Source organism: Leuresthes tenuis, unplaced genomic scaffold (genome assembly GCF_036924035.1).
Source record: "Leuresthes tenuis unplaced genomic scaffold, fLeuTen1.0.hap1 SCAF_6, whole genome shotgun sequence".
NCBI classification, from domain to species: domain Eukaryota; kingdom Metazoa; phylum Chordata; class Actinopteri; order Atheriniformes; family Atherinopsidae; genus Leuresthes; species Leuresthes tenuis.
The window spans coordinates 13,114,896-13,131,709 of NW_027325360.1; the positions used below are offsets into that span (position 1 = coordinate 13,114,896).

General features: G+C 41.8%; 1 protein-coding gene across 1 annotated transcript in view; it reads left to right on the top strand.

Annotated features, from left to right (window-relative positions):
* fbxl17 (F-box and leucine-rich repeat protein 17) overlaps window positions 1–16,814 on the top strand; it is a 206,972-nt gene that overhangs the window by 69,934 nt on the left and 120,224 nt on the right. The window contains exon 8 of the mRNA XM_072387716.1: window positions 9,749–9,879. Coding sequence (XP_072243817.1) covers window positions 9,749–9,879 — 131 coding nt within the window. The remainder of the gene's footprint in view (window positions 1–9,748; window positions 9,880–16,814) is intronic.

Sequence of the window (16,814 nt, forward strand, 5' to 3'; positions counted from 1 at the left end):
TTGTGTTAATAGGGCTGAGGCATCCGATGGCGTGCTGCATTATTAGATTAAACAGCAGATTAATTTGTGCTCATAGTTTCGGCCCCCTAACATCTCTGCAGCCTCCGCTGACCTTGGCCATGGTGTTGTAGACAGACGGTAATGAAGCCAGCCAGTCATAACAGCATTAGCATAGGTGGAAGTGGACTCACACACGTGTGCCCGCACACACACAGTTCAGCACACTTCATTATTATTTATGGCAATATTAACCAAGGGGAAGTTTTAGGAGTTCAGGTGAACAAGTTCATAATTCTGCTAATATTTATTTAATTTTTCTGTAAAGATGCAGGTTGATCTTAAAGGTTTTTTCTCCACCTCTTTATAAAGACTAAGACTTTAAAGAGGTCATAACATGCTTTGGGTTTATCTCTTGTTTTCAGTTTGTTGTATAGCTTTTTGTGCATTTTAAAGAATTCTTTAGAGTTACAAAGCCCAAAACTAAAATGACCTATTCTCACTCTCAGAGAGCAGTGTTTCTGAACTGGCTCACCTGAATCGGACACCTGAAAGATTTACTGACTAGTATTTTGCCATTTTTGGCTAATCAGACCGGCTGGATCCCCAATGAGGGGAAAAAAGAAGACGAGAGTTTTAGCCCTAAAGAAAGGGGCTAAAACCTAATGTCAGTCAGAAAGTGACAAGAGCTACTCCAGCACCATACATTATGACATGAAGACGGGTTAATCTAATTCAGAGCACCCCCCACAGTGAACATTTTAAACTTGGAAATGAGCACACACACGTAAATCTGATGTCCTAAAAACGTGGTGTCCTAGTTTCTGCTTTGGGGCTTTTGATTTCATTACATTCATTTTACCACTTTATCTTTGTAAAATGGACTTTACTTACTTTATTCACCCTTTAACACACACTCATAAAGCACTTAGTTCAGTCTGGCCACACAGAGCTTTATTTTTCCCCGTTGGACACGTCAGAGACCATGTACAGTGACCTGCCCCAGGTACACCGTAACATGCGGTCCGGGGAATCTGGAAATGGAGCCACTTTCCATCCGATTGGCAGACGACTGCTCTGCCCTTTGGAGCTCCAGCCGCCTCTTAGGAGATGGGATTTGACATCTGACATACTTCTTGGCTGTGGTGGCTTAAACGGACTAAAAGATGTTTCCAAACTGGGAACAACAATAGATGGCTCTGTTTGTTGTGAAAGATCGTCGCTGTAGTACTATTACAGTATAAGTGTTGTGGTGGGAGGTTTCTTCTTCCCAAAATACAGAAAAGCCTTTAGCCGAAACATTAACAAACAAAAAAAAAAAAGAAGAATGGCACAGTTGTAAATATGCAAGTGTTTCTGTTCTCATCCAACCCTTTGACTGAACCCTTCTAATTGTTTCGTGTTTATGTAAACAGTTTATCGAGAGTTTATTGAATTTTTGAAACTTTCCTATATCTTTGCCACTATTAACCTAAAACTGCATGTAATCACGGATTGGGCATCTTAAGGCTTGAACCAAAATTGAATTATGTCTTTTATGGTGCTGAAAGATTTGATTACGTTTGAATTGGGATGAAAAAAAAAAAGTTTGCAATAATCAAATCAGCTGCTCAAATAGCTGATAGGGGTGATGGCTCAAAGCTGAACCCGGCCAAAAAACAACTTTTTAAAAAAAGATGGTTTGTTCAGATGTGATCATAATTTCTAAATGGGGACAATCTATATGTCTTTCTCGCTCTCTCTCATTTTAATAATGTGTGATCCATCTCTGTCTCTCTCTGGTTCCGTCTTGTTCTCTCCGCTTCCTCCTCTCTCTCCATCTCTCGATAATCTCTGACAGTAATTATCTCGTTTAGGAAGTTGATTCCTCTTCTCATTGATTCCCACTTGGTTCCATCCAGTGTCGATTAAAAACCATATTCTTGCTTTTAGAATCGTTGCATTTCTGATGACTCCATGGACCCGCATGCGATTCCAGGACTGTGGCGCTCCTCTCTTGTTCGATTATTGCACGCTCCCCTCCCACTTCTTTTCTTCCCTGATCTCTATGATAATCTTCCCAGCCCACTCACTTTCTACTCGTCTACGAGCAGAAAAAAAAGATGAAAAAAATCCATTACTTTTATTAAGTTCACTCATATAACACTTTCATTGCTTTTTTTTTTTTTTTTATACAGACTTCTCACAAAGTAGGATATGGAGAAATCAATGGAGATTGTATTTTCTAAATTAAGGGAGCCGAGGGTAGAAATTGGCCATCCGTGGCAACACGTTTGATGCAGATGATCCATAGAGTGAGTGTAAAGCCGTGGCGTTTATGCCCTGCTGATGGTGTTGCAGCGTCTCTCAGACAGCAGTATTTCTTCTGCGATGTGAAACACAACTCGATATTTCTGGCCCGGATAAATCATCATCTCGTTAATGACCGAAAGTGGAAATCCAGATTCCCTCCGACTCGGGAGTGTAAAGCCGACTAATTGAAATCAAAGTTTGTAACACTTTGTTCGCCGGCTGTAAATCAAACACGACGCGGCGCTTCAAAAGTCACAACAAGAAGTGCTGATTTTAGGAGCAGATGTGCGTTTGATGTGGTCGGGAATTCGCTGTGAATTTTTATTTACGGTTGGTTTTTAGCACGACCGTAAGCTCTTGACATAACAAATAGATTTATTGATGGGGCTCGTCACATCCCGAGGTCGTGTAATGGATACAAAACATCTGGAGAAGGCAGGCTTTGTGGGTGTCCCAGAGCCTCTGGTGATTCAGGGCTATATAGATTTGTCATTTTCCCTTATTCTGTTTCAGGGGGGTTCACCCTTTAGTCTGTGACAACCCTCAGAGGCGGATGCACAGTTGTACTGGGCTTCTTTATGTTGGTGTACGTTAGTGTTTTTTAAAGGAATGCAGGATCCGCTCTGCCTGTTTGAGAGTGACCCCTGGCCTCCAGATGTGTGTCTTTGAGCCAATGGATTAGTTTGTATTTCAGAAGTGAATATGTAGACTGTTTTTTTTCCCCATCCTCCTTTCCAGCTGTTTCTGGAAAGAAAAAAAAACCCCACGAACACCAGGAAAGTCATCGTGTTACTCTATTAGAAATCTTGCAACCTGTTTCTGTGTCTCTCTGCGCATATATTTTTCTGCTTCTGCTCTGTATGCATTTCTTTGTCTTTCTCTCTCCTACTCATGTGGTTTGCGTTTTTTGTCTTTCTGTCCCACGTATGTAGTCGCTCTCCCTCTGTCTCTCCATCTTCCTGTCAAACTGCTCTTTTCTTCTGGTAGTGATTAAGTCCAAGGTCGGCTCTATCAGAGAACCAGTGTTTGAGAGCAGCTCTCGGTGCCAGAGAGCCTTCATTCCTCCAGCCTTAGATGTCCTACTGATGGCTTCCCTTCGCTTGTCATGCCTACCCACAATGCCCCTCCTCACACATCAGCCTATCACTGCCCTTAGACACTTTGGGCCTCAAAAGGGCTTTTCTGTGTGTGTGAAAGTTCCCACCCTCGGGAGAAAGGCCAAAGACATAACAAATGGAGAGACTGTTGAAGAATGTGTCAGAGATGAAAAGAGGTACATTTTGAGACTGTAATAGCTATGTGTTGTCTCTGTGATGTGCAGAGCTTGGATGTTTCTGGTCTTAATTTGAGGTCTTGCAGATTAATTCAGCCGTGCCGCTTCAGTGGTTTTGTTGTTCTTCTTGAGAAAGAGTTAGGACCTTTTGAAAAATGCTCTCCGAGTTTGGCAGAATTGGACTGTGGGCAATACCTCATTCTCTCTTTGTGTGTTTATGAGCAAATAAAACAGTCTGGTTTATGACAGGGAAGCTATTTAATTCCATAATCAAAATCACATGTTCGATCCATCTTGGTGGCTTAGTGGAGCAGTTTGTATGTACAGTACCTCATGCACTGCATTCTGAGTTCATATTTGGCTCCCAAGCAATGATGAGACCAGTGAGCAGATGGATTATATTATTTGTTTATATATATATAGTAGCCGAAGAAAAACTGAAGGTGGTAAAAACACAAGGGGATGAAATACATGCCCTCTTCACCCACTCTCACCATCCTACCCTTCACTCCACTACTACCACCCCTTTAAGGATGACTGGTGTCTGGCTTTGCTGTAGTCTGCTGGTCCCTTATCTCCTCCCCCTGACTGGAGCACAGAAAATACATAATCACTGTGCCCGGTGTCAAGCTGATAACCCCCGACTCAAACCAAAGAAACATATGTGTGTGTGTGTGTTTGTGTCCGCATCTATGTCTACCGTATCCTCCGTACAAATGTGTGTTGTGTCTCAGAGGTGGTAGAGAGGATAAAGGGGAGAGGCGGCAGCAGAGAGGATTTGAAGGAAGAAAGGTAATGGGGTTGTGGGGGTCGCAGAATGAGTCGAAATTGTAATAATAATTTTCTTGACTGCTGTATGGATGAGATTGGGGGATTTATGAATATAATGAGCAGAGGAGAGCCTAAGGATGGTGTGCGTCTCATGCAAGAGTAATTGAAGAATAATTCATTTGGCTGTAAGACTTTAAACCCAGAGACAGACAGAGATAGAGAGGTTTTCTGACCTCTGGTGGGAGGGATATCATGTCTCATTACTGGCCCAACTAGTGTCACAGTGCTGTGACTGTCATCCAGAGCTTTTGCTGTGGTTCGCGTACAGCCTATATGGACATTTGGCTCAGTGCGCCCAAAAAAAAAAACCCAACTCGCTCTATCTCCCCGAGCCATTTCTCTCCACTGAGTTTGTTATCAAGACCAACACATGCAGGATTAGGGACTGAAAGAGAGAGAGAGAGAGAGACACACACACACAAACAAAAAATTGGGGTAGAGGAGGGAAATAAGTGACAGACAGTAGATGGACACAAGGGAGATGAATAGACGAGTTAAACATACATGTACATGCACGCACACACAGGGATCAGCTCACTGGTCCATGGCTGATTTTGACATTGTATTTGCTCCATCAGATCCACTCTCTTTCCATTTCTTGCCCAAGTCTTGCTTCAAATATGCACATCACTCCGTCTGCTCAGGCCTGTGGTCGTTTTAATGCGAGTGTCTAAAGGGGAGGGGTGGGCAAGATGTAGTCTGGGCTGGGCGGGGGTCTCGACACGGCTCTCTCCTGTCTGACTGAACTGTCTGGAATGCCAGTAATTTCTTTGAGGGGGTGGGCGGGCGGGCAGGGCGTATGCATGAGTGAGCACTTGTACTCACCTAGTGATACCTTTGCCATTCGTCCCTCCTCTTTGCCCCCGCCTCATCCTGTCCCACACGGTCTTCCAACTCATACGGACAAGCGAGCAAACACCTCAAAGGACACCCTGTGACTTTGACTTCTTGCTCAGGACTTTGAATATACTTCAAAGCGACCGACTGAATTTCTGCATTTAGGTCCGTGTTTGCTCATCTTTGCGGGTCTGAGGATTTAAACTTTATTAGTTTGAACTGAAAATCCACCTTTTTTTCCCCCCTTTCCTTTCTCCTAATACTGCACTTACAAGCACATGCTTCTTTTTTTGGATCCATCTTCAAATCCCACAGTAGAAGCAGTTTTTTTTTTCACCGACAAGACTCACATTTTAAATCTTGAAGTGGGTATAAATTTACTGCGGCAATAAAACAGCAGCTCGTATTTTCTAAATCCAGCATGTTCGCTGTTTATGATTAAAACAATGCCCGCTCTGTCCGTGCTTTTTAAATGTCATCTAGCGGCATGGTGTGCTGGGGACACTGACGCTGATTGACAGCTACAGCTATGAACTCACGCTGGTTTCTACGAGCGCTCCAAACCATGACATCATAACCTCTGCACAGAGCCCAGTGCTTAACTTCCTGCTTGGCATTGTGACGCTTGATGCAGCATTATTATATGGAGTAGTGGCAGTAGTAGGTCTGTCTCACAGGTACATACACTATGTGCCCGACAGTGACATTTACTAATGTAATAAACTTACAAATTAGTCATTTTGAATATCACTTCTTGGAAACAGACTGTTTTTTTTTCTTCTCTCATTTTGAGTGTTAATTTGACCTCTGACTCAGGCTTCAGTTTTCCTGTTTGAAACTTTTAATTGAACCAGTTGAGAGCCAATATGCTCAGAGCTCAGAGGGCTCGTCTGGCCGTGTGGACTGAATTAAAAAGCTGCTTTCATATAGAACTGTCTTGCCTACACTTGCCTCCCAGATATAAACAGTTCTCTCATCAGGCCTTTGTCAACTGCGAAGTGTTTTCTTTTCACTTCTCTTTCATGCATTTCTCCTCACTAGAGATAGCTTAGATTAAAGGATGCAATGAATTGGATTCTTATTGAACTGTTTCTAAACATGTTGAGATTCACATCCAGGTTTGTGTGATTCGTCTTCTCTGAAATGCTCAAAATCTCCAAAGAAAACCAAAGATTTTAAGATCTCGAATTACATACCGAGATGGATTATTTAGCTGAGGTTTGAAGTACTTTTTACTATCACCACCATTTTTCTTTTTTTTTATTATTAGCAGTGTCTTAATCAGCCATAAAAGGAGTAATTAGATCATTCAGGTAATGTAGAAAATGAATAATGCAAAACTATTTGTGTGAAAACACAAACATTCAGCTTTTGAGTGTGAGTGAAAATACTGAATTTACTAAATGGAGTGTCCAGAGAGTCTCATGGTCTTTAATTATTGATGTGTTATTAAAATGCTATACGAATCTTTATTGCTTCATATATACTATTGGTGGGTAATTAAATCAGATTTTAGACCCTAATCATATATGTTACGTCTTAAACATCAATCTGAAATATTACACGTCATAATAGTTTTTGATAAATGTTGTCAAATAAAAAGTCAAATAGATGTGGGCGCATGAGGTAGAATTATTAAATGGAAAATCTTAAGTGTAATTGTATTTACTTATACTTTTTAATACTCAAAATTAATGACCGTAGAGAAGCCATATATGTGTACGTGACCGCGTGTGTGCATATAATATTCATATAATCACCACACACATTAACCCCTGTGCCATGTGTGTGTTTTTGCGGGTTGGAGACGACACACTAGTCTCCGAGCAGCTGGATTCTGCGGGTTTTTACTGTTTTTATGAATAATTACCCCGCTGGAGCTGCCAGCTCGGAGGAGACGAGACAAACTCTGCCTGGTTACAGAATTCAGCCAACGAGAGGGAAAAAAAAACAACAAAAAAAAAACCCTGCCCAAACCCTCACTCGCTCTCCCTTTTTTCTTTATCTGCAGCTAAACCGCTTCCCTGTTTCTCAGTTTTTATTTTCATGTATTTATTTATTTATTTTTTGTCCCTGGTTTATTATTGGATAACTGTAGAAAAGAAGCCATATTATAAGAGAACTGATTAAATGAGACTGAATGCATTTAAACTAAAAACTACCTCTGTGGCCTGTCACATCTTTTGGAAGTGTGACTAATTCGTAAAAGTTGCTATTTCTGGGACTTTTCATTTCAGGGATTTTGGGGGATAACGTTCTTTTGGCAGATGTCTGCTGAATAGTGGATTTTTATTAAATTTTTTTTCCTGCAGCAGTTTTCACAAATGCATTAACAAAGTTAGCGTCTCAGCCGTGACTGTGTCTCTTTCCTCTCAAGCAGATATCTGCTAAATTTTGGGGGGTAGGGGGAGGGGTCTTCAACCTAGCTACACACTCCGGCCAATCGAAACTCTGCCTGCTTGGCCTGATTTCCTATTGGTTATTTACTTCAATGAAACACACCCTATTGGCTGTAGTAGAAATTCTTTTTTAGCAGAGATAAGCAGTTTTGAAGATTTGGAGAACTAATACTACTTTTGATGCAGCTGCTTTGAAAATTTTCTTCAGGGTTGTTAGTCATATATATTAAATGTAAGAAGAAAAAAACAAATCAGTGAAAGTGTGAAGATGTTTTTTTTTTTTGTTTTTTTCTACAGTTTGACTGCATATCTGTTGCTGTGACTATCTGTGGTGTTGGTCACTTAGCCGACATCCAGGTTTCAATTATGCATCGCCTGCCTTTTGTAAATAATTCTGTGTGCACACACGGTCGTGTTTCCACCACTTCGGAGTACTTTCCTTTGACTCGCATTGATTTTGTGCACACCTGCCCGCAACCTTAACCTTCGACAGTTAAGAAAACCACCCAAACCTTAAACTGAGAATTATGGGAACTTTTTTTCTTTCTTTTTCTCTCCAACAATGTGAATGTGCAGACATGTTTATGTCCCCACAAAAGGAGTAATAAATGCAGACACACCCTTATCAGCCTCCTTATGCATTAATAATTTAGTATTTCACTCTAATGCTGGCCACGTTGTCACATGACAACTAGGTCTTTGTGTGTGGCTCCAACGTGCGTTTATGTGCACGTGTGTTGGCACTTGCTTGTCAGTGAATATCTGCAGTGGCAGTTAAGGAGTTATTTCCTTTCATAAGATACTGTTGTTGATTGTGTCGTTTTGTGTCCCCGATGAGCCCTGCTGCAAATCTCCATCCATCTTTGCACATATAAACTATTTTATGTTTATTTCATTAGCACAGCTATTCATCTCTTCGGAGTGTAGGTGAAGAATTGCCGAGAAAGAATCCATTTCATGTTTATTTCATGCACAGGCAGAGCTTTTACAACAGGAGGTGAGGATCCAACTGTCTCAGAGGAGTCACAAAAAAAGCCACAGGCTACATTCTGTAAGAACAGAGACGGTTTTGGAAGCTTTTTTTAAAAATTTATTTAGTTTTTCTTTATTATTACCTTCAGCCTGTGTGCTTTGACTCCCAGTGGGGGAAATGAGGAGTGTTTACATGTGTGCTTACCTCACACCGGGAGCCATGGTCCTTATCCATTCCCCCATGTGTATTCATGCTGGTAGGTATATGTCATGCCTATGGAGCTGACAACAGTGCTCAGTGATCTTAACACCAACTGTAAGCTTGTTTTCTCTTTAGCCTTGGCCATGACATTTACCTCTATGCCTCCCTGGCGGCTGGCTTGAATATCATACCTCTCTTATCTTGCATCCCTTGTGTGTGCATGAGAATGATCGTGTATATGTGTGCGTGTGTACAGTTTCCTCAAATAGTTCTAAGTGTGTGTCGGTGTATACACCTGTGCTGTGTCTCGTAAAGCCTTTGGTTATTCCAGTGAGCAGGAAAGCTTGTTGAACACTGTCAATGCGAGTGTCTGTCGGGAAGTAGAGATTTTGACTTAAGGATTAATCTAAACCCCCCTCTTATAAGGTATTCAGATCGGAAAGTAGGATTATTGAAAGTCAAAGAGATAAAAGAAGGAAGAAAAGTGAACGCTCATATTGGCTCATAAGTCCTCCCACCAGGCATGCAGGCGCAGAATGGTAAACAGTAACTTCAAGCAATTCTTCAGCTTTGTTTGGTTTTATTCTATATTCATGCTGATTACTTGGTTGCAGTAGTGCTTGGTTGCGGTACAGAATGTTGTAGAACATATGTTTGCTCAGTATACAGAGATACATTTCCCTCTTTCCTTCGTGCTGCATCAAAGCCATTTATGTAACACAGATTCAGCAGGTTTGTATAACTTCCACCCTTTCATCAAACATTTCTCTTTCGCAGCTCAGTGTTATGAATCAACTGATTACTTTGAGAGACTCAGTATTTTTTATTATGAATTTGATTTTGTTCAAGGGCAGCTTTTCTGTTTGTCCTGCACAGATTCACACGCCTGCATCGTTGACTGCGATTGAATCGCTCATAAACGTTTGTGCGTGTCGCCTCTTGTAGTTGCGGAACCTGAGTGTCCTGGACCTGCGGCACATCTCGGAGCTCAACAACGAGACGGTGATGGAAGTGGTGAGGAAATGTCGCAAACTCAGCTCGCTCAACCTCTGCCTCAACTGGAGCATTAACGACAGGTGAGCCGAGTTTATTTCTAACGGAAAGTGTGATGTGATGCAGAGTGGTTCAGTGGACCCTCTGGCCCGTCTCCAGCAGAACACAGAGCATATAAGAAGGGGGGGGGGGTTGTCCTTTATTTATCTCCTAAAGTTTGTCGTAGCTGGATTTCTATTCACGAGCAAAGCAAATCCGAAGGGATCTTTTGAAAAAGCCACAATAAAGAAATGAGAATCAGACATGGAATGGCTTAAAATGAATAAAAAACACTGAGTATTGTTGCTGAAGGATGGTGTTATTGGCTTTTTTGCCAGTGGTTGTAGCTCAATAGAAGAAGTAATTGATCAAAAAATAATTATTGATTAGTGCTGTTTTTTTTATATGGGAAGCTCGATGTTTGTCTTTGACAGAAACTAATGATACCATCTACTCTAGCATCTGCCTTTATCCTTGATTAAACATAGTTTGCATGAAAACATTAATCACTGATGGAATATTGGTCAATAAAATTCAGTGATTTTTACGATTTTATGGTCACCAGTTAGATAAATACATGAATCCCACACATATTTTTCATTCTTGACATCTGCAGTGTGATCTGTGTTGTACTCTGATAGCACACGTCATAAATGTCTCAAATGTGCTTAGAAACAAGAGAATAGACACAAATACACTCTCTACAATCCAGATAGTAGATAATGATACAGAAAAAGGAATGAAAGTTGTAAGAACAATGAAAACTTTTCTCAGTTTTTGGGTAATTTCTGTGCTCCTCCCACTCCTTTTTTTCTGAACTGTACAAGGCGGCAAGACTAAACCATCTCCTCTTTTATTTATTAGCTGGTGTTTTATTCATACGTTTCTATTTAATCTATTGATTTACAGCTAAGGCTTCTCTGCCGACTCTCTCAGTCTGGCTCAGGAGTGTGAACACAATATTGAATGTACCATGGTGCGTAGCAACGATGGGTGCAGGAAAGCTGTGTGGGAATGTGTGTGTGTGTGTGTGTGTGTGTGTGAGAAATCATGTCTTGAATTATTGAGTTTACAGCCACCATTTTGGTGGGAATGCTATGGTAATACCTCACCTGCCTACTTCCCATCAAAAAACATGGAATTTGGTGAAATCCTCGCAGGCACACGTTGTGTTATCAGCTTCTTGTACTTCTCAGGCACGCTCACATTCATGTTCAGCCTCGATTGATTCCAAGCCACATTGATTCCATAATGATATTTACTCCAATGGCCGCGGGGATGAAAGTGTACGTGTGTCAGACTGGATTTGTCTGGATCACCTCTGGGAATATTGGAATTGGAAATTGGATGTGTTTGGGCAGTCTGTGAGTGAGATAAGGGCCCGACTGTTGTGTGTGCGACAGCAAACAGCACGCGGGGTGTTGTCTTTTGAGAGAAAGTAGGTGGTGAGAGGCTAAGGTGGGCCAGTAGCGGTTAAGGATTTTGCAACGTTCCGTCTGCGCCGCAGTGTCGGTCCTTCCTCCACGCAGCTCCTTACCACATCGAGAGCGCTTCAAAAGCAGTGTGTTCTGTCCGCTTTCCATGTAGCCTGCTGGAATTTGCAGCTCACATATACATACACATATATATAAAGTCAGATATGATGAATGTGTCTCTGTGGAAGCTGATTACAAGGTCATTCACATTCTACTTCGAAAACTGATTAAATCCCATGCCATGTCATTTTGCTAATGTACCTTGTTAGAAAAAAAAGAAAAGGATTAGTGGTTTTCGCAACTTTTTGTCCATGGTGAAAAACCTCAGATCAACTTCAGCTCTGGTGCCACCGATAATGTTGATGCTGTCATTCGATACATGTTCCACTGTCTGCGCAGGTTGTTTTATTCGTAAATGCTGGCAAATCTGCTTTATGCAGCACGGCATGGCTTCCTTCAGGTACAGACGAGGCTGAAAAGTCCAAACATTACCTTGTTTCATGGTTTTCTAGGCTCCTTTTCCTTGACTTCTCAGGCTAAGTAAAGATGATGGTGGAAATTTGTAAGTAAAACATGAGCTTGCTGCAGTAACAATCCAGCCATAGTCGCACTAAGCTGTGTTGTGGCTCCGCAACATTGGAACTAAAACTGTTAAATAAGTTTTCTACAAGTGTTTTAGATGATTTGTCTAATACAATTTGATCTCGTTCTTACGCAGAGACCATCACATTTATATGATACTAGTAAGTGAAATGTAGTATGAAATAATTTGACCTATCTATCAAGGTTTGTGTTCAAAAAGGAAAGAAAGGGGCAAAAAAAGTGAAGGATGCTGGTTTTACCGGATGTTTGCACCGGCACTCCTGTCCTCATATCTATTCATACAAATCCCAGTTAGAAACTCGATTAAACCAATCAAGTGTCTCTTTGAAAGTTGCGACAGCAAGGAATTGTGGGATGAAATGATCTCCATTGATAAAGTATGGTCCAGTGTTTCCTACTCTTTCGGAGATGCTTAAAGGAGGCACCGAAGCTCTTTTCCTTAACATCCTTCCTAAGCACTAAAGACTCTTCAACCACACCCTGGTTATCCCACCACCTAAAGGTTTGGCAGTCAGATGGTCGACATGTCTTTGATAAAGACACTGAACTCCCACACTGCGCCTGATATGCTCATGGGTATGTGATTGTTGAAGAAAAGCATTGCATACGTTAGAGAGTGCATTTGCTGCTGCTATCAAATACTAGATTTGTTTACATTGTATTAGTACAAAGAAATCAGAAAGCGAAGACACTGAAAAGCATTTTGTTTGTACTTGGTTTTGGTAAATAAAGGTTCAAACGTATTAACAAATGATGGATTCCCAATTTTGATGCCTTTTAGAAACTTCCCAGCCCTTCTATAAATAGACAGCCTACAAACAGCTCAACAAGCGCACATTAATTAGTCTCAACAGTTTGTACTTAGGTGCTGGTCCCACACTGGTGGGAGGGCACCTCGGACTGAGCTTGGTCCTTTTATGCATGTGTCACTCTGATCTTGCGTTGCGTATTCCGCCGCCATTCCTCAGCTGTCCCAAGACGTTGTGATTTTTACTGTCGGCATTCTTTTTTGTTCTCCTGTAATATGTCAGCAGTGAGCACTATTCTTCACCGAGAGCTCAAATAAGTATGCAGACTCCTAATAGACAGAATCCATGTGATAGTTTGCAGCTGACGTGAATACTCACAGCTGTGCAAACCTGGATTAGATTCACTTCGTCAAAAGTCGCCAAGAAGCCTCGAGTGGTATTTTCTGACGTTTTACTGCAATGGGTCCACAGTCGGGGTATCTCTAAAGAGGCAAAGTAAGGGAGGAAACTGGTTTATTTGCCTCAAAGTTTGAAAGATCACCGGATCATCAAGGTCACTGCTGTTTGGGAATCCAACACACACACATGCACACACACAGGCTGCTTGCTTGTTGTCACAGTTAAGACCAGAATGACTCAACCCTGTCTCACATTAGCTCTCCGAGGGTACAGCCGGGTCAGCTTGTGTCTGTTTCAAACTGATGGCAGTGTGCTGTGAACAGGTAAACAGGCAGAGGAAATGACCCCTTATTTCGAGGATCAATTTGTCCCCCCAACATAAAGCTATTGGAAAGATGGAGCTCCGTGGGAGGTAAAGCACTTCAGCTATTTTCCCTCCTCTTCCTCTTCCTCTTCCTCTTCTCTTTTCCACTTTCTACTCGTCTCTCATCTTTGAAATAAAGATGAAAAGATACCGAGCGCAGTTGCGTCTGACTGCCGCCATTGTCCTCAGTAATAGCAAAAAACAGCATCCCAAAGTATGAAAGCGAGAAGTAACGACCAAACACGGGCTTCCCATCGTCACAGTCCGATGGGCAGATTGTGACAGTAGGATGCCCATTTTTTGCTCTCTGTCATTTCTTGGGGAGAGAGGATGTGATGTGCAGCAGGTGGGCAGCGTTGGCGCTGTTATTTCTCTGTATCTGCTTCCAGCAATGATGAGAGACCAAAGTGGGATTGTGTTTCTCAAATGTCATAGTGTTTGAAAATAGGGAGCGAGTCATGATCAAAGTGGAATGGCAGAGCAAATGGCAGGGCTGACTTTTCAGAACCACACACTGACAAAGTTAAGCCGTTTTCCTTTCTTTTCACACAGCTTTTTGTCTTTGTTTTTATTGTTTCTGTAAGTGAGGAATATCTTGGATTTGAAGTCTCACCTTTCTTGCCGCTTTAAAGATTCATTTAAAAGTATTATCTGCCGTAATAGAATGATTTTCTTTTCATCTTGGCGTGCTTTTGAATGCATACCTTTCCGTTTGTGCAAGCGTGAGTGGGCTGCATTAAAGCTGAGGAAGCCTCTTCGGTGGCTCTGATCAAAGGAAAGAGTCGGCCACTAGTCTCCTCACATTAACCCTGTTGTTAGACACAAGGTCTGTGTTGACGTGCAGATTTATGTGCTTCCCTGTCTCTCTGTCTGTCTGCTTGGATGTGGGTTTGTGAGCAAGCTCTGGTCAGTCAGCCTGCAGCCTTCGATGAAAGCCAATCCATGGAGTAAGTGAGTCATTTATTTTATGAGGTCTGTATTGTTGGAGGTTGGGCATTTCCCAAAAGCCCTTGCGGCCTCTTTTCCCTCTCTTTGTTTATTCGTCTTCCTGCCAGCTTCATTCAGATGCGGAAATCAATATTCATTCATTTTTCCTTTGCTTTTTTACTCGGGGGGGCCAACAGTTTCTGCATATCTCCCAACACTTACTGGATGAGCATCACAAATCAGAGCCCAAATTGGCTAGTTTACATTTTTGTCCCCTCCTTACAGAAAGTTGACTAGATGAAGGATTACCATGGGGCCCCCCCTCTGATTTCCAGGAGCTTATGAAGAAGGAAATCATCGGAGACGCATTCTCCCAGAGGCACGCCACCTTCAAAACATTTCAACATTCACAGGTGTTTGCACTGCAAGCTGATTCCAAATAGCCTCGGTTGCAGCCAGCTGGCAGATCTCACAGTGCCTGCAGAAGACTTAAACCCCTAAATCAGATGCTTATATGATACATCAGCGTGATCAACGGCGCATCAAATGGCAGTTGGTTGCTCTGCTTTGCTCGAGCTCACTGAAGGTGACCAGAGTCAGCATTTGTCAAGGTTTCGCAGGTTAAACTTTAGAATCCTTTTGAAAGCCAACTTGTATCTTTTTCTTAGTTTCAAGTGAGGCTTAAGAACATTTACCAAGAGATTTGCTAAAGCTTACAGCAAAGCGAAAGAGCTCCGCTCGATTACTTGTTTGCTCAGAAAGGTGAGACCGATCAGACACAAAGATTTAACACATTCTTTTATATTGCTACGTGTAGCACTTAAGTGTAAATTAGCCTAATTTGTTTGAACTATCTTCAATAGTAATTAAGACGTGTCGTTAACAGCAGCTAGCCTCCAAGCATTTGAAAATGGATCACAGTTAAGGGTCCACCAGAGGCAATGGGTTGGAAACTGGTGGAGGAGGCAGTTTAAAGGAAATATACATCGAAAGAATAATTTACCACCGCAACTGAAGACGAGTCTTTGCAAAACGTTTTCTGGAGTTGTGTGTTCTGCTGCCAGCTGTTTGTGTCACTTTGACATCCTCTCAATACTCAACAGAATCGTACAACAGTTACAGTCTAAATTACATTGTTACGTCATGGCTCCATTTGTGTGACCTGTAAACTCTACCAAGCATCTGTTCTCTGCTCCCTAAATGCTCTTTTGAGGATTATCTACCCTTTATAAATGTTTTAAGATTGTTAAATCGTCTATTTTTTTTCACTTTGAACTGTTTGTTGCTAAATAAGCTTTATATATATATATATATACACACACACATACATATGGCAACAGTTATTTCAATACTGCAACAATCACTCTGTCAGCAGACTGGTGCTGCTAAAGAATGTGAGATTAAAATGATCCATATCTGTGTTTTTTGTGTGTGTGAGCCGGTGCTCTCCATCTCACCTCAGTAGCTGCTTGGTTCAGCCATAAAGGTTCATCTCTGATGAAGGAAGCTGGGGACTGTCGGAAAGTGTGTAAATCCCTTATACATGAGGCCATTTGAAGTGTCTGCATCTAATTTTAAAATCTCAGCTTCTTTTTTTTCTTCTTCACGCAGGTTTCCTCTAACCCACCATTTTCAGTTTACCCTGTCGTCTTGTGGTTTTTCTTGGATTTTTTTTGCTTTAAATGCCATGGAAAATGTCAGCCTAGCCTAGACCACACATTTATCCTTGTCATGTTTCTCTATCACTTGTCTGTCCAGATTTTGAGGAGAGGCGCTGAGGAGCCTTCCCTCATCCTTGTCGCTTCTTTTTTTTCCCCCCAGAACATGTTTTTTCACAGGTGCTGCATAAAAGCACTTTTTTTTTCCTCCTCTATCGGGTAACTCAGGTTCAGATTATGCACTGGAGTCGCCTGATTTGTAAATTAAACCTTTTTTTTTTTTTATTTCCCTAAGCCTGCTAGGTTGGAGCAGATTGGCTGTCAGTGGAGATTAGAGGCCTGTTTAACAGGGAAAACACAAGGAGAACCAGTGTTGCCCTGTTGTCAGACAAGATGAGAAGAAAAAGGTGCCGGAACAAACCATCGAGGTGTAATGAAGACAGAGTGATTAGGCACGGTAGATGGGCTCATACGCATGCAACATATTTTCTCTTCAGTTCTCTCTCAGTTATGCCTTTCATCTTAAATTCTTTACTCTCTGTGCTCTATCACTTTCTCACACTTCACCTACCCCACCTTCTACCTTTCTCTGTGTCACGTGCGCAAACACTGAGCCGATTATTTCTGGCAGGTTGCTTGTGAAAGTGCGCCGCGATAAACGCACGCCCGCCGTAGTTATTAATTTTGAGTAATGGCAGCGTCAAACTCCAGTGCTTTGATAAGTATCGGAGATGGAGAAACATTTGCGGCGCGGCACAGAGACACAATGAAGGCAAGCAGCTGGAGCTCATAGACTCACAGCAG